Source organism: Moschus berezovskii, chromosome 15 (assembly GCF_049115385.1).
Source record: "Moschus berezovskii isolate FMDL1 chromosome 15, NW_MosBer_1.0, whole genome shotgun sequence".
Lineage (NCBI taxonomy): Eukaryota > Metazoa > Chordata > Mammalia > Artiodactyla > Moschidae > Moschus > Moschus berezovskii.
In genome coordinates this window covers 29,861,440-29,886,439 of record NC_142474.1, presented here as the reverse complement: position 1 = coordinate 29,886,439, position 25,000 = coordinate 29,861,440, and the positions used below count along the sequence as shown (strand labels likewise).

The 25,000-nt window shown below is 53.2% G+C and overlaps 1 protein-coding gene across 6 annotated transcripts in view; it reads left to right on the top strand.

Moving 5' to 3' along the window:
- The window catches only part of DIDO1 (death inducer-obliterator 1), a 49,914-nt gene extending 24,914 nt beyond the window's left edge, over positions 1-25,000 (top strand). For all 6 annotated transcript variants that reach the window (XM_088843921.1, XM_055433581.2, XM_088843918.1 and 3 more), the window contains exons 7-17: positions 198-411; positions 8,678-9,152; positions 9,424-9,583; positions 9,972-10,088; positions 10,236-10,340; positions 10,575-10,710; positions 10,901-11,429; positions 11,946-12,099; positions 12,914-13,003; positions 13,713-13,908; positions 20,465-25,000. In XM_088843921.1, coding sequence (XP_088700047.1) covers positions 198-411; positions 8,678-9,152; positions 9,424-9,583; positions 9,972-10,088; positions 10,236-10,340; positions 10,575-10,710; positions 10,901-11,429; positions 11,946-12,099; positions 12,914-13,003; positions 13,713-13,908; positions 20,465-23,511 — 5,223 coding nt within the window. In that variant the 3' untranslated portion in view covers positions 23,512-25,000. The remainder of the gene's footprint in view (positions 1-197; positions 412-8,677; positions 9,153-9,423; positions 9,584-9,971; positions 10,089-10,235; positions 10,341-10,574; positions 10,711-10,900; positions 11,430-11,945; positions 12,100-12,913; positions 13,004-13,712; positions 13,909-20,464) is intronic.

Sequence of the window (25,000 nt, the reverse complement as noted above, 5' to 3'; positions counted from 1 at the left end):
ATTTCATTGCTTTGCTCCAAAGCCCCTCATTATCCTGTCAGCCTGGCCCCTCAGCAGGATGCTAGGGCGGTGGCCGATGCAGCTTGTGGGCTGGGCTGACCCAGGAGCTGAGTGTGTCCTGACCTGCATGGCCAAGTAAGATGAGCGCAGGCTAACTTCTGATCTCCCTAGTGATTGGGGCTTTACTGATTATCCAGGCAGGCATTAAAATCTCTTCTGTGCACAAGAGACTGGCTTCAGACAAAAAGGAAAACGCAGTGAAGAAGGCAGCGGTGGCCCCTCCCAGGAACGAGGTCCTCACTAAGGAGCCAGCCTGTGAGAGCAGCACGCCGTCCTGGGCCAGCGACCACAATTACAATGCAGTAAAGCCAGAACAGACTGCTGCCCCCTGGCCGCCACTGTTGTATAAATGTATGTATCACCCAGGGGGAGCTCTGGACCCTTCCTGGTCTTTCTGGACGGCCGTGCACTCAGGCCTGTTCAGATCTAGGAGTTCTAGCCATGTGTGGTGCTGCATCTGCAGAGATCGGAGCCCTTGCCTGAGGCCAGGAGGCCTCCTGAGCCTGGCGCACCCTTCCTTAGTCTGTCGGGACTTCCTGTCAGTGTTTCTAAAAAGCTGTACCAGCTCATGGCTGAATGTTCACCTCTGACCCATTGATGTCTTTAATTGCTTTCTTTATTGTTAGGCTCTGGTAAGTATGTGTAGTGTCTTCAGCAGAACCTGATGGTGGGGCACTCAGCCCACCCCCAAGGTCCGCCGGAGTCTGCCACGGTGCCACCACTGCCGGGAGCTCTCCACATGGGGCTGTGCCATGCAGCCTGCTCCCCACACACGTGACACCCTCTCTTCTCTGTATGTTGTGGGCATCTTTTACTGCATAGTAGTATTGTAGCTGATTTTCAGCTGAAGTATGATTTTCAGGAGTTAAATTATTTTTGACCAAACGGATTTTTTTCACGTCCAATTCACATACTACACACGACACAAATACACACGCCAGTCCTGAAGGCCGTTGGCCCGCTTCCTGTGCCGGAAGGTAAGTGAGCACGATGTCTCTGCGCTGAGCAGCACCCAGACCAGGAGTCCCGCCCTGCCCTCCTCCCCTGCTTCCTGGGAGTGGGGTTGGATGGGTCAGACAGACTCATGCAGTCCCAGAGGAGGTCGTGCAGCTTGCCTCTCCTCAGTTCTTGTTTCTCAGCCTCATTCTCCAAAATTAAATTTTGGACGCTTAAATTGCTCCAGGGCACATTGTATTCTGTGATTGAGATTATTTCGTGCTCAATTTTAATTTATGCTCTTAAACTCTTGCAACTTTTTTGAAAGCACCAAAAGGTTAAGTGGTCCTAAGCTTCCAGATTACAGGCAAGTGCTGCCTTCTTTCAGCCCAGTCTTAAACCAGTCCCCCAAAGGGGGACCTCCTGGCTCTAATGTGGCTGGAAAACTGCATAACTAAATGCATTTTGAGAATGTAAATGACCCAAGACCTAAGAAATGAAGTTGCAAGTAAACTGCAAAGTGATACTATGTGTATGTGTGTGTATATATATATATATTTATTTATTTTCTGATATTAGGAGTGAGTGGTTAAATATTAACCAGTTGCTATATTAAAATGAATTTCAATACACCTCAGGTTGTTTGAACGAAGAACTTCATGCTAACAACGTGTCCAATTTTCATCAAATTATAGCAACTCAACACAGTAGAGGTACACCTCTACACAGTAGCACTTTCCAGGGCTTATGATTGGACCTAACTGTAACCATTGCCCAGCTGTCAGCGGGCGTGGAACAGCCTCTCTGGGATCCTGTGCTAACTGCTCTCGGTTGGTTGTAGGCATGTGGCAGAATAAAAGGAAGACTGGGGTGTAGCCCCAAACTTGGGTGATTGATTTCTCTCCAATTTCCTTCTCTGTCTACCAGAATCCCCCAGGCTCTGAGCTAGGAGTCAGCTGTAGGGTGCTCCACAAGTTAGGGAAGTTGACAGATAGGAGGGGTGGGCACTTGTCACCCAACTCTTTCTTCTGGGTGTTTGGTGGAAGACTGGGGTGGAGAGGTGGGGAGACCAGCCCGCGAGGAGGCAGTGACTGCTCACAGTCGGGGTTTTCTCTTCCCTCTGCCCTGCCTTTTCTCTCTGCACATCAGCTCCTCACTGACTTTCCCAGCACATTTACGGCTCAGAACCACGTGGATGGATAGCCACAACTTCAAGCCTGCATAAGGCTAGTTTTTGAGCTAGTTGAGCTAGTTGCTTCTGATGATTTTTTGTTATCCCAGAAATGTCATCTTCCCAAAAGATGATTGGGAGGAGCGTAAAAGGGCGCTGGTAAACACCCGACTTCGCCTCGGTGAGTAGCAGCTATGCCTCTGCCTCTTCCCCAAACCACCACCTGACAGGGAGGGGGCTGCGGATCTTCCCCAGGGCCCTGCACACACACTCAGCAGGACCCTTACCTGCCACCCGAGCCTCAGGTATGACTTTGGGTGCAGGTGATGCAAGGACAATCATCAGGAGGGGTCGTTGTCCACATGGCCCTGGGTCCAGGTCAAGTCTTGGGTAGACATTGGGTGGTCAGCGTGCTGCCCTGGCGATGCTCTGGACCCTCCTCTCCCAGGCTGGCACTGGCCTGGGGTTGTGGGTAAGGGGCAGCCCTTGCTGTGCATGAGGGCTCTGACCTACTGCCCCTGCGGACGCAGAGCCCTTCACATCCTTGGGGTGATGGGAATAACATGTACTTGCTCTCTGATATTTATTTATATTGTTTTTCAGAGTTTCTGTACAGTTTAGCTTAGGGGAACAATTGCAGTTTTATTTCTCCCCCAAATTATGTATGTTCATGTTTTCATAGTTCTGTAATTCATTTTTCCTCTCCATTTCCTCCTCTTCACTTCTCAGTACTGTCAAGTCACAACGAGGGCTGAAGTGTTTTTTTCTGAGGTGTCCCTGGTTTGTTAGAATTTGAAAGTGGGACTCTGACAGACTCAGAACATTTTCCCATGTTTTAGGCTCCCTCCATGGCCCCGAGGTGATTTGAACAAACACGGGATTTGAACAAAATTTTGAATGAAAAATGAAATTTCTGCAGTTTCCTTTAGCTTTGAGAATTAAAATGGGAATCCCTGTGTGCCAGGTCCAATGATGCTGAGCAGCCTGCTGGGACACAAGCGTGGCCCCGTGAGCCACGTGTCCAGTCTCCAAGTTGCGGCTCCGTGGGCTCCAGGACCCAGGGATGTGGTTTCACAGGGGCGACACCTGTCACAGGCTGTGAGAGAAGAGCTTCCCAAAGCAGAGCAGTCAGTAGCGATGCCCTCCTCGGAGAGACATGTTTTATCAGCTGCATGAGCCATTTTTATCCGTCTCTTCCAGGGTAGTGGCAAAAAAAAATGTGTTTGGTGACAGACTAGCTTTGCACGTCTGCATCTGTCCCCCTACTTGAAGAGTCAGAACCTGTTCTCATACAGGGTTCACCAAGATGGCTGTTTTTTGTTACCCATACAGCTGGAATGTTTTTGGATGTCATTATCTGGTATTTTTAAGTATTCTAACAAGTGTTTGATTTTTTAATAGCCAAGCTGTTCAGAAAGTTAGTGCAGGGAAGGTTTCGCATGCACAGGTGTTTTCTCTAACAGACCCTCAGGTGTTTCCAGGCTGCCCCCTGTAGTTCTGGTGTTTCACCGGGGGGATGGGGTGGAAGCTTCCAGCAGGACTGGTCTTGCTCTCCACACCTGCTCTTCTGTGGCCTGCGTGTGGCCTGTGGGGCTCTGTGTCTCCTGTGACAAATGCAGATGAGCCCGAGGCAGGGTCCCGAGGTGGCATCGAGTCCACGGGCCTCTGAAGATACAGCTGTAAACCCTCCCCTGTGGTACACGAGGCTCGGCTGTACTTGAACAGTTAACGTCCTCGGTGTGTGTGTGTTGCACATCACCGTGCACATAGTTAGTCTTTCTTCTGAAAGTTAAAGGAGTTAACCTAAGAAGATCTATAAAGTTTTCCACTTTAAATTTATGTAAACGAAGCTTGGGGCGTTGCCGTGCACCGGGAGGCATCAACAGGACGATCAGCAAGGTAACTGCCGCTTAACCCTCGGGGTCAGCAGGTGCCTTGGGCCACAGGCTGCACTGAGCGCCACCCTTGGGGACTAGGGGCCTGCGGCTTGGGGGCAATAAGCATCCAACCCCATAATGGTTCTTAAAGTTGTAGATGATTTAGGCACAGACGAGTGAAAACTGAACCTCAATGAAGTGGTAGGAGTGCCTATTGGCAGGGTCGGAGCTCAGGATATGCAGCAGCTCTGCTCCTGGTGGGGTCTCAGGGCGGGGGTCACCCCACCACTAGCCATGCAGACAGGACACGGGAACACTGCCTCCCATGGCCTCCGTCCCATGTCATCCTAGTGATTCCTGTTGAAGGGGTGACTGACTGTTTCTTTCATACATTACCAACCCATTGTGAATCATTCAGTATTTTATTTTCAAAATACTGTATGTGAAACTATTAAAACAAGGAAGGGTTTTTTTGCCTCTGGAAGTGTACTTGGTTTCCTGCAAATTTATTGTGGATAGTTCTATGCACCTCTCAAGGTGTAAGTCGCTCAAATACTGGATGTCAGTAAGAAAAAAGTCCCATCTGGACCAGCTTTGGCCCCAAAGCAGGACAGTTAGGCTGTGCACCCACATACAGACTCCTGCTGTGAGAGCACAGAGCCAGAGCTCAGGCCTCCCGAGTCTTCTCTGTACCACCCCCCCAACTCCACCCCCGCCATGTAAGCATTACTACTACTGCAGGAGAAATTCACTGAAGAATACTTAATTAAGCAAAGGTACAAAAGCAAAACGGTAATTTTCACACCAGGAGGAGTTAAAATGAGAGGCATCCTCATACATGGCCAGGCTGAGCTGAAAATAGAGCTGCTGATACAGTGTGTGGAGTCCATGCCCCAGATCCACTATGGTCTCTGAGCCCTGGCTGGTCCCCTTACCCGATCCTTGGGCAGTAGCTGCCTTGTCTGGGAGGTCTGTAGCCACATGGGAATGGGCAAGGGGAAAGGGAGGGGTTCTCCTCACACCATGTGGCGAGTCTTGCTTGGCGCCTGGTCACACCAGAAGCTCTAATTCCTTTGACATTTACAGCCCGTGCTTCCTGAGAAGTGTCCCCCTGCCCATGCTTCCCCTGTACCCAGCTTTCATTGTGACTAAGCCTCATATCTGGGGACTTTTAGGGTAAATTGGCACCTTGTTTGGGCAGGACAAAAGGCATAAAGCCATGGCCGTCCCTCAGGGTTTCTCGCGGGGCCTATGAGGAGCCACCCTGCAACAGCCTTGACTGGGCGCGGGCAGCCCGGTGCTGCTGCCTGTCCTGCTGCAGCTGCACAGCACTGTCTGCCCAAGGAGGGCGGCCCTCCGTGCCTGTGTCCTCCCGTCCCCACCGAGGCCCACCAGTGCCACCCAGTGGCCAGCGAAGCCATAGCGCCACAGCTGCCTTGCCGAGTGACAAGGCCTCCGGTTTCATGCTGATTGGGAAATTAGCCAATTAGAATGTTGCTGGTCCCTGAACGCACCGGCCTGCCTGGTTCCTACCGGGCTTCACCACAAACAACTCATTTCCAGTACAAACCAATGGCCGGACCCAGCAGAAGCGACGTCATCTGGGGCAGTGACCAGGCCACCGGGCAGCTTTTCCTCCTGTAGCTGCTCCCCAAGAAAACGCCTAACCTGGAACTCGGGCCACTCTGCCACAGGCAGGACCCCAGGATGATCCAGACTGGGCACACAATCCTGGGGGTGGGGGCTGTGTTCTTCCAACTTCCAGGCTGGCAGCCTTCCCTGCTTCCTGACAGCACTGGGGGGTCTGCCGTCTCTGGAGCCACGATGCCCTGGGGGTGCTGCTTTCCTTCCCTTCTGTGAAGGTGCACACACGGTAACAGCTGGGAGGAATGTGGGTGCAGTTAGCAGGTGCAGTTTAAGCTCTACACAAAAATAAGTTTGTCACTGTCACACTCCAGTGCTGTGTGGAGTCACTGCCATTCAGGCAGCAACCAGTCCACATCTGACAGTGGGGCCAAATGGACAAGGGGGACAGAGCCAACTAGCTGTGAAGGTCCAGCCATGTCCACATTTTTACCAGTTTCTTAATTTACACTAGTTACACCTACTTACATACTCTGAGATGCAGGGAAGGCAGGATGAAAGGTGACTTTAAAAAGCCAGAAGCAACTAGTTTTCCAAGAGAGCAGAAGGCTGGTTCGGGAAAGCTGTCCCCGAACTCAGGTGATGTTCACTTATTGCACCTGCTCCTGGACGGCAGGTTGCTCACTTCAGTCACCTGGACTGGGAGTGGCCCAGAAATACTTCTGTTTCCAAGAGGGAGCACACGGGTGAGACAGCACAAGCGTGGGTCTTAGGGAGTGAAGGATGTGAAGTTAACAGGAATTGTCACCTGAAACAACGTAGATGCCACATGCAGGATTTGTGACCTCCACCACAGGTGCCTCTGAGGATTCTGGAAGCACTTTAGGCTATCATTTTGGAGTTACTTTAAAATGCTGTTAATCTCAGTGGTTTGTAAAAAAAACATCAGTGACTGGGCTGGTTTTAGGTCTGGATTTTAATCCTGACAGACTGGTTCCTTCATCCCCTGCTGGTGGTCACGTCTGGGACTGCATCCTGCTGCACTCTGCTCTGTTCTTTCCCCCCAAGAGGGCCTCCACTTGTCTCATTTAACCTAAACTCTAGCAGTCCGCACATTAGGTGCTGCAGACCCTCTTAGCAAGTCTGAGCTGGTGAAGAAAAGTTTCCGTGTACCGAGGTGTGGCAACTCCCTTAGGGACATGAACTTGAGCTGATGAAATATGCACAGAAATGTAATTTTTCATTTTAGTTACTGTGAGGTCCCCAGTTTTTACTGTATTAACTGATTTGCTTATGGGATGTGGGTATTGGTGAGCGGGGCAGACGTAGAGCATTAGTGGGCCCTCCATGGGGAGTGGGTGGTTCTGGGAAAGCCTAGACAGCATCACATGGGGGTGCCAGCAGACACAGGGCTAGTGGTTGGGACACCGTGGATGAGGGGCATGAATCAGTCTTTGTGAGATGAAAATGGGAGACTGGAAGTCGAGATTGTTGCTTGATGACAGTAAACTGCCTCTAACCCGACTCTTAAAAGTGTTGGGTGTGCATAGTAGCATTGTTTCAAACTTGGTTAAAAAGTAATTTCCCTTAAACTATGAAGTGGAAAAAACTTGCAGTCCCTGGGCTTTTAGCACCCTGTCTGCCCTGGCATTGCCAGTGTAGGAGGCAGGGCAGTCCTGGAGGGTAGCACTCTGACCCTGTGCCGGGATGGCCCTGCAGGGTGTTGGCTGTGAATGCCTCGGGGCTGTTGTGGGGTCAAGCCTTAGCTGCAGATAGGGTCTCACTTCCCTCACTGGACTTTCTCCCTGGGTCTCCCTAGGACAGTTGGCAAGAAGCACCAGCAGGTAGATGGGTGGCTTTAATCTCTGGATAAAGTGGGAAGGTTGCTGGAACATCTTGAAGTCTCCCATTTAGGTGCTGGGGGCTCATCATGCAGTGGGTGTTTGAGCAGTCTGCACGTGGGCAGGTGGCCTCTGCATCGGTCCCCCGTGAGGTGACCACCCGCCCTAGGTGGTGTCCCCATGCTGTCCTAGCTCACACCCTGGACCCGCCTGTTCCCCCATCTTGCCCGTCTGGGTCCAACCATTCTGGGCAGTGGACCAGAGCAGGGCTGTCTGGGAGTGGGCCACAGAACCCAGTACCAAGGGACTGTTTATAAAAACAAAATTAGTGACGGCTGGTTTTAGGTCTGGATTTTAATCTTGACAGGCTGGTTCTGAGAATGACCTGCCTTGCTTACCTGCAAGCGCAACTGTCTTGGTCTAATACAGGGTTAGGTATACTCGGTCAGCATGAAGTACTGGCATAACGATTTCCATTTGAGCTTTTGACCGCGTCCCTTGTCTGGGTTAAAAGCTCGAACCTACTGTCTTAGCCAGTAACACACTGCAGCTGGAGGCATGTGAATGGGAATGTGTTGTGGCCCTGCCACCCGGCTCCTGGTATAAAAGTAGCTGGCCTCCCTCATGTTGCAGTCTTCTGCCAGAATCCTATGTCTCATTAATGTTACTGTGTCCAACTGACTTTCTGAAAGAATGATGAACACCTGTGAGCCCCTTTCCCCCCGGGATGGACTGTTGCTAGTACTTCCAGAGCCTTGGAAGGGGCGGGGCGGTGGCAATGAATATGCATTTAAAGAGTGTGCTGCATCCTGGAAAGGTTTTCTAAGTTATGTTTACCAAAAATTGCACTGGAGTTCTCCATGAGAGTGGTCTTTGAAATTATACCTTTTCTTGATAAAGTGAAATCTGCCCTTCAATTTTCAAGTTATGTTAGCAGTTTAAATTTAGCCTTTAACAGCTTACTGGCTTATTGGTTGAAGTAAAAATTTTAATTAATAATAAAGCATTTGTTCTCAAAGTATATAGTCGCTATCAGAATTGTTGCTGGTAGTCCTTTTTACATGCCTTTTGTGAATTTAACAGTTACTTTAACAGTTCTCGTTAAGTCCGTTTCACAGAGTGATGCCTGGTTAGCTCTGCTGGTTTCTAATGCGCGTGCTGTGTGGGCCCCCACCCTACCTCACTAAGCGGGTCTCTCTCCTTTGCAGCTGTGAAGGAGGACAGACGCGTGGAGGACAAGACGGCTGTGGTAGTGGCGAAGAAGTTGGCTCCTCCAGGCTCCTCGGGGGCCGGCAGACAACCCCCGGGCAGAAATCTCCTTCCAAAGAAGTCCCCTTCTTTTGCAAACGCAGCAGTGGCCAAGCCCACTGTCAGAAAGGCGCCCTCAGGCTTCAAGGGCACCATCCCCAAGCGGCCTTGGCGCTCAGCCACCCCCGCCCCCTCGGGCAGTGCTCCCCCTGCCAAGCAGGCAGGGCTGGTGCCTGCTGCTGCCGCGGCTGCCCCCAGAAAGTTCCCCAGCTCTGCTGCTTCTGTGGGCGCTGTCAGGAAGCCTGCGAGCACCTCGGTTCCCCTGGCCTCTCCAGCGCCAGGACGCCTGGGCCCCGTGAGCCCCGCCTCATCACAGCCAAATTCACAAATTCGGCAGAACATAAGACGCTCCTTGAAGGAGATCTTGTGGAAAAGGTGCGCTGTTTCACTATTTCTTATCTGTTAAAGTGGATGGCTTTCCCCATAAGAGGTGGCAGTTTCATGGTGGCCCCACTGTTCAAAGGAAAAAGTCACACGTGGGACTTCACTGGTGGTCCAATGGTTAAGGCTCCTCGCTTCCTCAGAGGAGTTTGGGTTCAATCCCTGATCGGTGAACTAAGATCCCGCATGGCACATGGCGCAGCCCAGAAAATAAAGTCACTTGTAAGTGCAGCAGTTGATGTGGGGCTTTTTTCATTCCTTCTAGAGTCAATGACAGTGATGACTTAATCATGACAGAAAATGAAGTAGGGAAAATTGCACTGCTCATCGAGAAGGAGATGTTTAACTTGTTCCGAGTCACAGACAATCGGTACAAGAGCAAGTACCGCAGCCTCATGTTCAACCTCAAGGACCCCAAAAACCAGGTGTGTGCCTGACCCTTAGGAGTGGGACAGCCCTGGCCAGGTGCTGCCCAGGCTTGGAGTCAGGGCACTCGGTCCCCGCGGTGGCTGTGGGTGAGCCGTGTGCACTGTCCTTATGGGGCTGTGCACTCACCTGGTCAGGCTCCTGCCTGCCTGCTCTACCTCTTAACTCCATACTTTCTTCAGTCGACTTTTCTGTGAGGTGATCTCTTGCAGGGTTGGTGCAGCAGGCCATCAAATCAGCTGCCCACCTTGGGGCCCCTGTTGCTTGGGCCCTCAGCTGGCCTCGGGGAAGGAACTCACCTTGCTGTGGTCTCCACATCCTTTCTAGTGTATTAGAATCAGACCTGCAGAGGTTTTGAAGACATGAATGAGACCTGTTTGTTTATAGGGACTTTTCCATCGAGTTTTGCGTGAAGAAATCTCGTTGGCAAAACTGGTGAGAATGAAGCCAGAAGAACTGGTCTCCAAAGAGCTCTCTGTGTGGAGAGAGCGAACAACAAAGCCCGTGAGTACTGGCAGGAGCGGCGGCTGGAGGCCCAGAAGCCTGCCCCCACCCCCGCCCTCCCACCCCTGAAGTGAACTAATAGCCTGTTGGTGCAGGCAAGTCGTCTTGGGGAAGAAGGTCTAAGGCTTTATGTCTTTCTCATTTTAGGTGATGGAGTCCAGAACGAAATTGCACAATGAGACTAAGAAGCCTGCCATTAAACAGGAAGCCATTCCCGACATGGAAGACTCTCCACCAGTGTCAGACTCTGACGTAAGCACCTGCGCCTTTGGGGTTTCCAGATATCGCTGGGTGTTTGAGTTATTGGGAGGACACTGACCTTAAGCAAGTGTGTAGAGTTCTACTGCTTCTCAAGTTCTTGTGTCCAGTGGTCCTGTTTTCTTTCTTCAGTGATTCTTAGTCGTATGGGGTGCTTTCTCATGGGTGCTGTTCATTTAGGGATGGGTTGGAAAAGAACTGACCCCTCTGCCACTTGATGTGTATTAGGAACAGCAAGAGTCGGTGCGGGCGGCCCCCGAGCGGAGTGCAGCGCCACTGCCGGGCGTCTTCAGCAGCATGCTGCAGGACACAACCAGCCAGCACCGGGCGCACCTCTTTGACCTGAACTGCAAGATCTGCACAGGTGAGCAGCCTGGGGACACTGGAGGCCTCTTCCTGACCTTGGGCTCAAGCCAAGTCAGATAGTCAGGGGCTGGAGTGCACCCTGCCTTCAGAGTGCCGCTTCTTAAAGCTGGGGTCATCCATCTGCTCATGGGCGGCTTCACCCTCCACCATGTGGGATTTCTCACGCAGGCCTTCCTCTTGTTCTTCAGGTCAGGTTCCATCCTTGGAAGATGAGCCAGCTCCGAAAAAACAGAAGTTATCAGCTTCTGTCAAGAAGGAGGAGTCCAAGTCCAAGCACGATAGCCCCCCACCTGAGCCAGTTCTTAGCGAGGCAGATGACCCGGCGCCTGAAACCCCGCCTGAAAATTCCTCAGAGCCAGACCTGGAAACTGCAGCTCGCACCCACTTGGAGGGGAAGTACCTCCCAGTGCCTCTGGAGGACAGCCAGCCTGAGGCCCCTGCTCTGGAAGGTCTGCCCTGCCCCACCCCTGGTTGTGGCAGCGTGCTCACCACGGTCACGCTGTCCGGCCGGGACCCCAGGACTGCACTGGGTGGGCCGAGCACGGCCACAGCTCCCGCAGCAACCCACCTGGAGGGCACCACCCCAGCAGAGCCCCGACAAGACGTACCGAAGCCAGGGCCACCCTCCGTGACGGTGCCCAAGTCCATCCTGGCCAAGCCGTCCGCGTCCCCCGAGCCCAGATACCTCCTGTCCGTGCCGCCATCCCCAAGCATCAGGTGCGGCCTCTGTGTCCTTCCTTTCTGATAGGGAGAGCAATAATGAGTGACTCAGTCATTCAGCTCAGAAATCCACCCAGAAACGGAGCTCTCTTCAGTTTTCTGTTTCATAAAAAGGCATTTTTTAAAGTTTTGGTTTTAGGATGTAGATCTTAAAAACTAAATTTAGAGCCATCTGCTTTTGTGCCTATACAGTATATATTTCTTTGACCAGGATGTATTTGGTGTCTCAGATGGTAAAGAGTCTGGCTTCCCTGGTGGCTCAGACAGTAAAGAGTCTGCTGCAGTGCGGGAGACTTGGGTTCGATGCCTGGGTGGGGAAGATCCTCTGGAGAAGGAAATGGCAACCCATTCCAGGATTCTTACCTGGAAAATCCCAGGGACAGAGGAGCCTGACAGGTTACAGTCCATGGGGTCTCAAAGAGTCAGATGACTTTCACGCAATTTAAGTAAATACTGGCAATTCTTTGGGCAGAGAGAGAAGGTTCACTTACTTTCCGTGGTTTTGTTTTGCAGCATCTCAGAGTCCCGGTCCCCTCCTGAAGGAGACACAACCCTCTTCTTGTCTCGACTCAGCACCATTTGGAAAGGATTTATTAACATGCAAAGCGTAGCCAAGTTTGTCACTAAGGCGTATCCTGTCTCTGGATGTTTTGATTATCTCAGTGAGGTTAGAACTGAGAGAGAGAAGTGTGAGAGTGTGTGTGTGCACGCGCACGCATAAACACACCTGTTTTCCAAGGAACTCTGATCCCGCACTGGAGTCAGATGTGAACCAAGAGAGAACTGTGTGTGTGTGTGTGCGCGCGCGCGCATGCGTGTGTGCATGCGTGTGTGTGTGCAGGCGTGAGCATACCTGTTTTCCAAGGCACTCTGATCCTGCACTGGAGTCAGAAGTGTGACGGTCTTCCTCTCGCGTGTCTCGATGCACAAGCTCCTCTAAAGGCAAAATAGGGGTTGTTTGTGCTGGGCTAGATCTGAGATTATGCAGTTCGCACAGTGGTGAGAATTCAGACCCTTCTTCTTCCCTGAAGAAGCTGAAGCTCCTCTTCCTCCTCCCTCTGCTCCACTAGAGCTTATACAGGACCTGGGTGGGTGTATGTGTGCCCAGCCATGTGTGTGCACGGGCACACACACAGCACCATTGGTTTTTAAAATTAACGAAACAGCACTAGCATTTCAGACTCAGCCAAGAGTGCGCAGGTACTTCTGAATCATACCTGATTGTTACTCTGTGTTTGTTCTTAGAAGGGAGCGTTAAAATGCTTTGCTGTCACCCTAGTTAGTAGACGGTTGTCCTCGTACCATCCTTGGGGTTGGTTGGTCGTTCATGATCCTGCATGTTAGTTGCCTGAGCAGCATTTGACTGTGTAATCGCTACTTTGTGTGGAATAGTTGTGGTTTTCTTGTGAATCTGGTATCTGGGGTCTCTCTGTGACCACCAGGGTTTTACTGGCCACTCACTCAGAGTCTGTTCCATTTAGGACCTTCCCGACACAATTCACATTGGTGGGAGGATTGCTCCAAAGACCGTGTGGGATTACATCGGCAAGCTCAAATCCTCAGTGTCCAAGGTACCTGCCTGCAGCCTGGTCGCTGTGCCCCAGGAAGGAGGGGTTTGTTAGTACTTGAAAGGTCTAAGTTTGTGAGATGTTTCCAGGTGAATGTTTCAAATCCAGCTGACAGCTGGCCACCCTGTGAGGGTGTGTTTGGGGGAGCATGGCGGTGGAAGCTTTGTGATATGTGTGGAGCTGAGTTGGTCAGAAACACGGCCGCTTTGCTTCCTTACTGTTGAGTTGCTGGGGTAGAGTGGGCAGCGGCGGGGGCAGCGGAGATGTGGACACAGCTATGTATCTGCATTTGTGCTGCTCTGTGGTGGAGGGGCTCTGGTTTTTGTTGGGGTCACAGAGGGTGACAACCCTGGTCCAGTTCAGCCCTTGGGTTTCAGAGCTGCAGACAGCTCATCACACGCTTCGTGGTCTTTTAGCTCTGTGTCAGACGCTGGCCCTACACGCAGATGAGCCCTTTGGTTCCAGAACCCCATGAGGTGTGATCTGTGTCGAGATCCCCCTGGGACTATAAATAGAAATAATTTTAAAGCAGCTTCTCCAAGACCAAGATGGAACCCAGCAGTCTTGAGTCTCGAGCCTGTGCTCCTTCACCGTCCTGTTTTTCTCACGTGTTGGGCAGCAGGACTGGGCACTGCTTCCCCTGCAGCTGCTCCTGAGGCTCAGCAGCTTTTCTGAGCAGCCACAGACCTATGCTCCCGTCCTGTCTGTCCAGGAGCTCTGTCTGATCCGCTTCCACCCCGCGACCGAGGAGGAGGAGGTGGCCTACATTTCACTCTACTCCTACTTCAGCAGCCGCGACCGCTTCGGCGTTGTGGCCAACAACAGCCGGCACGTCAAGGACCTCTACCTGATCCCACTCAGCGCCACCGACCCCATCCCCTCTAAACTGCTGCCCTTTGAGGGGCCAGGTAAGCACCAGCTTTCAGACCCCAAACATCCCCTCCCACTGACGCAAAGCCTCCCCTAGACCTGCCTTGGCAGCAGAACTTGGAGCAGAGCTGAAGCAGATTGGGCTGCAGAACTTCCAGGGTAGAGGAGGGGGCACTGGAGGTTCCCTGTCAAGGCGTAAATTGTCTTAAAGAGTTTTGTGCAGAGGGCCAAGCCTGCAGTGTCCACCTAGAGCCTGCCTGGCCCCAGGTAAGCAGGTGTTGACATGCAGGAGCTGGGGCAGTGCAGGGCGGGCCGAGATCTGGCCTTTCGGTTCTGCCTCCCTCTGGATGTCAGCCGGGCTGTTCCTCCTCATCTTGGGATTCATTTCAAGGAGTTGCAGGAAATGGCAGTGAAATAGGAAATGGCTCTAGAAATAGGCACTTTGAAACCTGCTGCTCGAGTTTTACCTTCAGTGGGCCTTTTTCTGCTTGCTTCTTCCTTACAAAGTGCTGCATCAAAGCGTGACTTAGACACTGATCTCTTATGGAAGGGCCAAGGTGGTTCCAAGGGGGATGTGGTCTCTGAGGGCTCTCTAAATCCTGAGAGGTTGATGTGACTTAAGTTTCACAGAAAGATACCCACATAGAAGCGTCCCCTTGGCCAGGAAGTCCCCAAGACTGATAGCCCCTCAGAGATGCCGAGTCCACCACATGTTGAGGGCTCTTGAAGTACTTTACTTCAGGGGTGGTGGCTGCACCTGGCATCTTTGGGGCCCCTTGCACCTGGCATCTCCGTGTCTATGGCCATGCTCCTGCCACAGCCACATGCACACATGCGCCTACCTGTGCTGGCTGGGCCCCTGCAGGGCCGCTTGCCCCTGGTGGGCTCTGCAGCCGTGCCGCCAGAGTCCTGTCAGTCCCCACAACCACAGGTTTGTGCTCTCAGCACCACACACAGACTGTCTCAATGCCAAACACGTGTCAGAAGCCAAGTGCTTCAGGGGGCCGTCGCCCTTCCTCATGCTAAAGTGGTGCTGCCTGATGGGTGGCAGGGAGGGCTGTGGCCAAAGTTCTTGGCAGGCAGCTCCTGAGGCTCTGGCCAGTCCCTGGACACCGTGTTCCTGATGCTGCAGTGACGGTCGTGAAGCCAACTACCCAACACCGTGAGGAGCCTCTGGTCAGTCCTGAGGGCGGTGGCCTTTGTGGGGTCTAGCGCAAGCATAGACGGGGATAGGCACGCGCTGAGTGCTTGTCCAGTGGGGCAGGGAGACCGTTCCAACCTCGTTGGAGCCCCTCTTGTAGCTCTACCTGCAGACTCCATGGCTTCGTCCCAGGGCATCTTGTCACATGAGCTGGGGACTAGCCAGGCTTGGGGCCACGGGACAGTCCCTGGGAGAGCAGAGGTGGATGAGTCAGGCATGGGGATGAAGTAGGGAGGGAGTGGCTGGGGGGCCACCAAGGAGACTTCTCCAGTGAAGCCCAGTCAGGAGCTGATACACTGTGTGCCATGCTGGGTAGGGGCCGCACTGGGCATTCTGGGTGACACGGCCACAAGGAGGACTGGGTGGGGGTGCTTGCCTCAACTGCCAAGTGACCACACTGGGTGACTAACAGGGTGGACATCACTCCTACCCCCACATTCCCGAGCCTGAGACTCCTGAAGGGGCGCCCCACAGCTCCTGTGGCAGATTTTCACCCACAGAGAGAAGACGTTTCAAGACTTTTTGATTGAAGGGCTCCTAAGTCTCAGCTTGTTTAACTTGGTATATGTGTTTTTAATTCTCCTGGGATGTTCATCTGACAGTGGTATCTGTGTGCCTTCTGTCCACTTGCACATTGGCCAGACGTCGTGACCCTGGGCCACACTCCTCCCTGAGCCACTTCACACACTTAAATCATGATGCGGTGCAAGTGCTCGCGGGCAGGTCCCAGGCTCGTGGTGTGTGCAGTGTCTGCCAGGTGGGTAGGGTGCTCGGCTGTCTCTGCACCGTGTTTATGGCACCGGCCTAGCCTGAGGGGCATCATGTCCCTCAAAGCAGCCAGCCCAGCTGAGCACCCATAGTGCCTGGGGCTGTTGCTGCCTGAGGTCACCAGACTGGGGAGTGTGGAGCCAGGGTCTGCCCTGGCCCTGGCTCCGTCCTGAGGCCTCACTGGGGCACGGGGCTTTGAGCAGCCCGCAGGCCGGCTGCTGGGGCTGGAGGTGGAGAGTGACCCACTCAGCACGACTCGGTCTCTGGAAAAAGTTACCAGTGACCCTCACCACTGAACTTAGGAGCCAGTGGGTTTTCACTGTGTGGCTCACACCCAAGAAGCAGGTGGAGACAAGGCTTTGAACCCGTGTCCAGAGCTGGGGAGGCCCTGCACCCTCTGCCCACTCTCAGCGTCCTCTCCACCCTGCACTGTGGATGGTGGACCTGGAGGGGTCTCCACGCACAGCCCACAGCCCAGCCCCCTGCACGGCGTCCAAGCACACCCTGAGCCTGCTCCACCTCCAGGACCTTCTGTCCTGTGTGCTCTCAGACTTGTCCCAGAGAGGCCGGGCCGTCATCATGTCACATGCCGCCCTGCATGTGACAGTACTCTCTATGGTGGAACATAGCCCAGCTCGACGCTCCTCACACTGGGACAAGGCTCCACTGCTGAGATGCGGGGTCTCAGCCAGGGCTCCCCAGCCACACTGAGCAGAGGACAGGGCATACCTTCTAAGGTGTGGCAAGGAGAAGGCTGTTTTCTTAGCAGATGGGGTCAATCCGTGGTGTCTTCTGTCTGCATTCCTAATTGTCTCCTGAATTAGCTGAAAATGTCCGTGACTTGCAGTGTTGTCAGGTAAGCATGTCTTGAGTGTCTGCGTGTCTGCGTGTGTGTGTGTGTGTGTGCGCGCGCGCTCACCTAGTTGCACACTTCCGTAGCCATGCAGAGACACTGTAATCAGAGTCACAGTCATGCCATGCAGAATGTGTTTCTCTCTCCTTTGAAATCAATAAAAAAATATTTCATGGAAACTGGTCATTGTTTGTCTGAGTTTGAACCATTTGGCAGGTCTTGGTACCTGTCTAGGCTCACCGTGACCAAGGACTATCTCTGCTTTGCCTAAGCCAACACCACGAGCTTCCAGCTGTGCGGGCGGCACTGCACGGGCTCCTGGTCGCTGATGGACAGCGCTCTGCTCACTGGGACCACAGGTCTTAGGGACCCAGCGTGGGAGGTCTGCCAGGGAGTGAGTGTGCGGGGGCAAGGCAGGGCTTCTCCGCCCAAGCACTGAGGGCGGTGGCTGTTAACACCAACACTGTTTCTGTTCCTGCAGGTGTGAACATTTTGTCTTGTTGGACTCAGGCCATAAGAAGGTTTTCACTTTAATGAATAGTGGAACATGCCAGGTAGACTTAGGGGTAGGAGAATCATGATGATGGGGTTAAGGAGGCAGCTCTCAGCTGGTTTATTGATTAAAGCTAAACCTCACCCTCCAAGTGCCACATCTGAGGTATCTGGGGGCACCCCCCACCGTGGGGTGGGAGTTGCTGCTTCCCATCACTTTCCCTGGCCACCCTGTTGCTGACACACCCAGACACAGGCCCTTGTTTGGACCTTGGCTCAGGAAATAATCACAGGCCTTTTCAGTGAATCCACTTCTGTCTGTATGGGCAGTCTGGGACTGGCCCTCCCACTGTGAGAACCTAGGGGTACGTGCAGCTGAGAGACTTGTTTCACCCCCTTGGAACATTGTGGACCGTTTGCTCTCACAGTTTGGAGAGTCAAGTAGGGGTACCAACATCCTGGTGCTCAGTCTGGTCAACATCCCTTGTCTGGAATCAGTAGTTCAGTGTCCCCCACACCTACTTCTCATCTACTTTCTCATAAGCCTCACAACTACCCTCACAGGGAGGTGGATACATTAGCACCCTGGCTGGTCACTGCTGCTGGGGCTAGGGGTGCCCCATGCCCTCTCTGGAGCCCCTGTCTCTGCACACTTCTCAGGGTGCCTCTCCTCCAGGGCTCACACTCAGCAGTGGCCATGGCCACATTGGCCCCAGTGGACATCTTTGGGGACGACTGTACCACCAACCGCCCCAGTGGTGGCCTTGCCAGATGCCCACGTGTGAGAGTGCACAGCAGGTGCAGTGGACATGCCCTCGTCTCCATGAGGGTCACTGCCAAGGCCCCATGTAGTGCAGGGAGTTGTAGGTCTCCCATGAGCAAGTCCTTTCCGAGGTGCTGGCGACATTTCAGGTCTTCATGCTCCGTAAGCTGATTGTGTGAGTCGGATGCAATCTGACTGGTTCCAGATAGGGGCGTGCACTGTGAGACGACCCAGTTTAGATGTAAGATCCTGGAGAAGATTAGTAGGGAAGTTCAAAACTAACACTCCTCCAACTCCGGAGCTTGACGAGGCGTGTGCAGATGGGGTAGCTGAAAGCGGAAAGCATTTAACCACAGACCTGCTCAGGCGATGCCAGGGAGCTTAGTGTTTTCAGAACAAATGTAAACGTGAAGCAGTTCCATCATATGTGTGATGGCCGTGGCCACAAAGGCAGAGACTGAAGTGTTTTGCTGAGTCAGGTACACTTTGTTGGTTAGGAAGCATCTGGAGCTGGTGAGAGCCATGGTGGTGGTTGAGTGCTGACTGAGGACAGGACGATGACCCTGGAGCTAACGTGGTGACCACGGTCCACACACGGCCACTCTGGCCCGAGCTTGGTTCACACCCCAGGCCGGCCCTAGTCTTGGCCCTTCAGAGGTCTAGCTCTTCAGAGGTGGCACAGCCTCACTGCGGTGAGAACCGTCATGGGCCCTGCCCTGAAAGGATGGCCCTGGACAGGGCTCCTACCTGCCCTGCCTGCCATTGCCAAGCACATCAATCTGCTGCTCACAGGGCCGCCGAGGCTCCAGCTTGTGCTCAGCACACGGACCTGTTCTGCCAGCTCTGGGGCTGTGTCGGCGACAGTCAGCCTAGAAGGGCCTTGAGAGCCAGCTGAGCAACTGACTACCCCAGTCTGGGTTTTCGTGAGCTATAAATACTCAGTAGAAGGCTGTTAGAGTGAGAGGCATACTAAGTTAAAGTAATTCATTTTGATTAGAAAGTGAACTTGATGGCTTACCTTTGACATCTGAGCAGAGCTATTTGGATACGATGCTCGGTGCAGTGGGCCTGGCCCTCCTGTGCCCGTGTACCCGTGACCCCCTGTGTCTAGCTCCTCCCACCATTCACAGCTGTGTCAGGTCAGATAGAGGACATTCTGGAAGCCACTCCTCTCACTAGTGGGGTTCTTCATGGGCCCTCGGCCATTGAATGTCAGCCTGTGAACAGGAGGCCCAGAAGCCATGTGGGGAGGGGCTGGAGGTGTTTTGTGTGGAGGTTACCCGTGTGGATGCTGGCCTGGCCCAGCTTGCTCTGGCAGGCCTGGCCCTCCTCGTCAGCACCTCTCTGCTGGCATTTAGGAAGGGCGACAGAAATGCTTGGAACCATGTGATGGTGTCCAGAAACAACTGATTTGTGAGCAACTTAAAATCACAGAACAGGAAAAGCAGTCCCGATTTTCTTCTCAGTGAATAAACAGGAAATATGTAGTGTGAATATCTATAAATAGTGCTGATTTATCCATAAATTGAAATTATACAGTTTGATTAATTTTAACTATCTTCTGCTGTAGAAACAGAATTTTTCTCCTGTGTTTATCATTTCTTCCTAAATCACTGATGTGTAACTTGGTTTTTTTTGTTCCCCTGTCAGTATTCTGGATTTATTATGAGTGTTGCGGGGGGGCATTACTGAAACAGTAGCATTTCTGATATAGGGTACTACAGTGAGGAAATAGTCATTTTAAAGAACTGTGCTCTTTCTGAAGTTCTCAGCATGTTTTCCATGTGGCCTGTCCATCACTGGCCCTGCCCTGAACACCTGTGCACTGTAAGGCCCATGTCCTCTGTTGACAAAGACCTGAGCATTAGGTAGCTCTTAATAAGTTAGTGGTCATTGAGTTTCTTTCTAAACCTGAAAGAACGTTTATTTTAGCCCTTTCGGTCAGCATCATTTTTCCTGTTAATTGTAATTTTTGACACAAGTGAGTGATTAACTTAATGGAATGCTGCGTGCTACATTGATCATTGTAATCGAGTTGTAGAATTGGTCCCTAATTGAATCTTTAACATTAGTATAAAACAGCTTAATTTATATATTGCAGCTCATAAGAGTCGAAAGAGAGTGCTACCCTCCTGATTTGTAGCAAGAGACAAAAGAACAGAGCTCAGAATTTTAGAAAACATTGTGGTCCACACAGGCTTCATTCCCAGTATGTTAATGGTCTGGGGCGAGTGCTTCTGTCTCAGCATTGCGTGTAATCGGAAACCTGTAGAATTCCAGTTGCTGAGATGAAACGTGTCTGTGAATCAGGCCCCCGGTTCATGGGTTGTGGGGCGTCAGGCCGGGCAAGTGTGCAGTGCGGTCCCGGCGCAGTCTGCGTCTGTCACTGTAACTCTGCAAACGCTTGATTTTGTCTTGCCATAGAATCTCTTCCCCATCCCTGCCCATAATAAAGCTTACCTCTCAGGGACAAAGGCTGATTTAGATTCTCACATTCTCACAACTCTTGTTTTTTAGGTCTCGAGTCACCGCGTCCAAACATAATCCTCGGGTTAGTGATCTGTCAGAAAACAAAGCGGCCCTCAGGCACTGGCGAGCTAGACAAGACGGAGGAGAAGCGAGGTCGCGTGCTGACACAGGACGAGGTGGAGCCTATCCACCCCAAAGTGCCTGCTGCCCTGCCGCCGGAGAAGAGGCCCCCCAAGTACCAGCTCTGCCCAGGAGACGTGGCTGTCAGCACCACGCCCCCAGGCTCTCCCCCACCCCCACCCCCTCCTCCAGAAGCTCCTGGGGCGCCAGGCTCGTCTTCCATGTTGAAAATACTGTCGACCCTCAAACCAGGAGCCACAGCACCATCTGGAACGGCGGCGGCAGCTCCAGCGGCTGCTTCCTCTGTCTCTTCTACTTCAAAGACCGCCTCGCCCCTGGAACACATCCTGCAGACTCTCTTTGGGAAGAAGAAGTCCTTTGACCCCCTCTCCAAAGAGCCTACAGAGTTGGCCCCAGCCCCCCACCAGGACTCCAAATCCAAGACTGATGGGGGGTTGGCGGCAGCACCCCTGCTGGACCCCATCGTCCAGCAGTTCGGTCAACTCTCCAAAGACAGAGCCCTGGAGGAGGAGGAGGACGATAGGCCATATGATCCCGAGGAAGAGTACGGTCCCGAGAGAGCCCTGGATACTCCACCCAGTGACCAGGCCAGGCACCAGGACATGGAAGAGGCCCCCGAGGCAGCTGAGCGGGAGGAGGTGGCCTACGACCCTGAGGATGAGACGATCTTAGAGGAAGCCAAAGTGACCATCGATGACCTGCCGAACAGAATGTGTGTAGACACACGTGGTGGGCCTGGCCTCTCTGCCCCCTCCTTGGTAGAGCAGCAGAAGATGATTGAAGAGCTCAACAAGCAGATCGAGGAGCAGAAGCGGCAGGTGGAGGAGCAGGAAGAGGCACTCAGGCAACAGCGGGCCGCCGTTGGGGCCTCCATGGCCCACTTCTCCGTGTCGGACGCACTCATGTCACCGCCTCCGAAGGCCACACTGCCCAAGGCTGAGCTGTTCCCGCAGGAACCACAGGTTGTGGTCAAGCCGGCTCCGGCCCCCACCACCAGCCAGGCCCCTGGCCCAAGCGCCGAGGCGCGGCTGAGCCGGGACCCCCGGCAGGCCCGGCGGTTGGCCGTGGAGAGCAATGAGAGCGAGGCTGCCCTGAGGGCCCCGTCAGCCAAAGAAGCACCCGGAGGGGCCTCTGCCGGTCCAGGGCTGCTGCCGGCCCAGGAGGAACCAGAGTCGGCCCCTCCACTGTGGGCTCCAGGTGAAGAGGTCCCACTGCCGGCCAAACAGGATGGTCCCCCGCGTGAGCCCTCAGAAAGCCTCAGGCCAGAGAGCATGGCTGGCCTGGACTCCGTGGCCAGACCTGCCCGGAAGGTACTACTGCCCACACCGCCGGGTGCCTCCTTCCAGCCTCTCTACCCTCCGCAGAGCGAGGGCCAGGCCTTCCCCGCTCCTGGTTTCTCAGGGCCCATGTATGCGCCTCAGGAGAACCCAATGGGTTCCTCACAGTATGATGACCTGAGAAATGCTCAGTTTGCTGAGAAAAGTGACGCCCTGGCCACTGACAGTGAAGGAGACAGAGAGCCCCAGGCCAGGCCAGGCGAGGGAGCCGGTGTGTTCCCTGCCTTGGCACAGAAAGGGGGACCTCCACCCCAGTTTCAGGGCCAGAGGGAGCCCACACCGCGTGCTTTCGGGATGTCAGGCCTTCATGGCCCCAGTTTCCCGGCTCCTCGGGGGCCAGTCCCTCCATTCTCAGAAGAGAACGCTAATAACGATGGGCCAAGAGGAGGGCCTCCACCGGCGGCCAGATTCGGGCCTCAGAAGGGGCCCATCCCTTCCCTGTTCTCAGGGCCACATGGGCCACCTCCTTACGGGGACGGCAGGGGCCCCTCCCCGTCCCACCTGGGTGGACCCAGGGGAGCAGGGCCACCTCCGTTGGAAGAGTGCAAGGACGCCCACGGGGAGAAGAGAGAGTACCTGGATACCCTGTACGGTGAGGCCTCAGGTGGCCCAGCCCAGTGCGAGGGACCTGAGCAGGCCCCATTCCCAGGAGGCCGGGGTGCCACGCCGTTCCAGTTCGGGGGCCAGAGGAGGCCTCTGCTGTCACAGTTTAAGGGACCCCGAGGCGGCCCTCCTCCCTCTCAGTTCGGAGGTCAGCGAGGACCCCCACCCGGCCACTTCGTGGGCCCAAGGGGGCCTCACCCTGGGCAGTTTGAAGGCCCCAGAGGCCAAGCGCCTGGCTTCATGCCCGGACCCAGGGGGATGCAGCCTCAGCAGTTTGAAGAGCAGCGGGTCCACTCACCACCCCGGTTCTCTGGCCAGAGGGCACCTGCACCCCTGCCCTTCGGGGGGCCCCGGGGGGCCACCCCATTCCCAGAAAAGAGTGAGCCGGTGCCCCCCCGCTTCCACTTCCAGGGCCCAGCTGCCCCTGGCCCCAAGCCAGCACCCAGGCCGCTGCTGGAGCTGCCCAGCCACCCTCCTGCACCGTCTGCTGCGCCGGCCCAGGGCCCAGAGGCCGACTTCCGCGAGGGGGGCCGGGGCCACGAGTACAGAGGCCCGGCCTTTGAGGGGCGGCCCCGTGACAAGGCCCCAGAGGAGCCCGAGGCCCCACCACCTGACAGCCGCTCAGGCCGGGCCCTCGATGACCGGCGGCGTGAGAGGGAGCGTGGGAAGCCCTGGGAACGGGAGCGCGGCCGGACCTGGAGCCGCGAGCGGGACTGGGACCGCGGCCGAGACTGGGACCGCCACCGTGACAAGGACGCTGGCCGCGACTGGGACAGGAGCCGCGAGCGGAACGGGGGCAGGGACAAGGGGCGTGAGTGGGACCGGGGCCGAGAGCGGAGCCGCAACAGGGACCGCGACCGCAGGCGCGACCGGGAGAGGTCCCGCAGCAGGGACCGCGACCGCGACAAGGCCCGCGAGCGGGAGCGCCGCAGGGACCGCAGCCGGAGCCCGGAGCGGCCCCGGGACGCCAAGACAGAGACCCCTCGGGCTGCCGCCCCCACTGCCCAGACCTAGGGCCCAGCGGGAGCTGCACTCCCTGCTGAGCAGATGGTCTTGGAAAGAACTGGGGGCTCATGCGCAAATAGAACCTTATGGACTTGAAACATTACTGTAATTTTGTGTATAATGGTTTCTTACAAAATTTCACACCTTTACAATTCCGATGCTTTTTTAGAAACAAAAAATGAAGAACTCTTAACATTTCCATTTAAATGTACTGAAATGGGAACGTACCTACAAAAGCATATTGCTTTTTCAAATTATAAAGTTATCTTTTCTAATAACTTGACTGTTGTAAATTCTGAGGGAGTTTAGTGGCTTAGCCATACCTTTCCTGACATCTCACCTGTGTGTCTGCTTCCAGGGGTGTGGCTGTCTCCAGAGTCTGTTTTCACAGGATTCAAACCTGATGGCCATGGGTTTCTGTGCATGGCTGTCAGCTAACCTCTGGATGGTTGAGAAATGCCAAACTTAACAGATGCATCTTTCTCTCGTCACAAAGAAATTTGAATTACAAATCTCAACCAGGAATCAAAACATTTCTTAGTTTTGCTCAGTTTTTACGTATTGCCTTACACTTTTTCTTTCCCAAAAAACATGATTAAAAGCAACATCTGAATAGAAACTGTTGAATTTTAAATAACATTTAGTTTAAAAGATTTAAATTTTACCAGTCTAAAGAAAGGAAATAAATCAATTAAGTGTAATTTAAAAGGTGGGGTGAGGGGCCGTTCTTTGACTTGAATAATCAGGAACAGTTTTTTGGTTGAACTTTACCACCTGAGCAGTTCTTTCTTATGTCCCAGGAAAAGTGCACTAGCTCCACACTGCTGTCCTTGTCAGGTGATAAATCTCAGCATTTGTCGTTGAAATGGAACAATATTTGTATAAAGCCTGAGGTGAAAATAGCGCTAGTAGCTCAAAAACTGCAAATTAGAATGCTTTTCACCGTGAAGCACAGTAAGCTGCTTCTCGTCGTGTGTTTCAAAGTACTTCTGAAGTGGAAAGTAGAAGAAAACTTGCTAATTTATTTGACTGTATAAATACACTTTGATAATTTTTTTTTATATTTTCATAAACTTAATTTTGCAAATGTTAAGTTAGAGAATATCCTTTGTTCTTTGGCGTCTATTCCATTGTACATCACTACAGATTCTTCCCTTTCTAGCACAAACGTTTAAGCTGCGAGAACATTGAGAACTTAGCAGTTTGGGGTGATTTGTGGGTATTAACAGACCCTATCAGTAGGTTAAGTTACATTAAAGTGGTGACGAGTTCCAACATCTAATGTGATGTGAAGGTTTTGTTGTTGTTTTTTACATGTAAAACAAAAATTTTCTAATTTAAATACAACCAAATGTAAAAAAAATCAAGTGTGTTTCTTTAGGTTTACTTGATAGAAATTTCTGTAAATTGTATTTTATATTGCAAAGTATTATATCACTGTACATTTAAACATGAAACTTCATAGCTTTGTTACATGAAGTAGAATAAACATCTACAG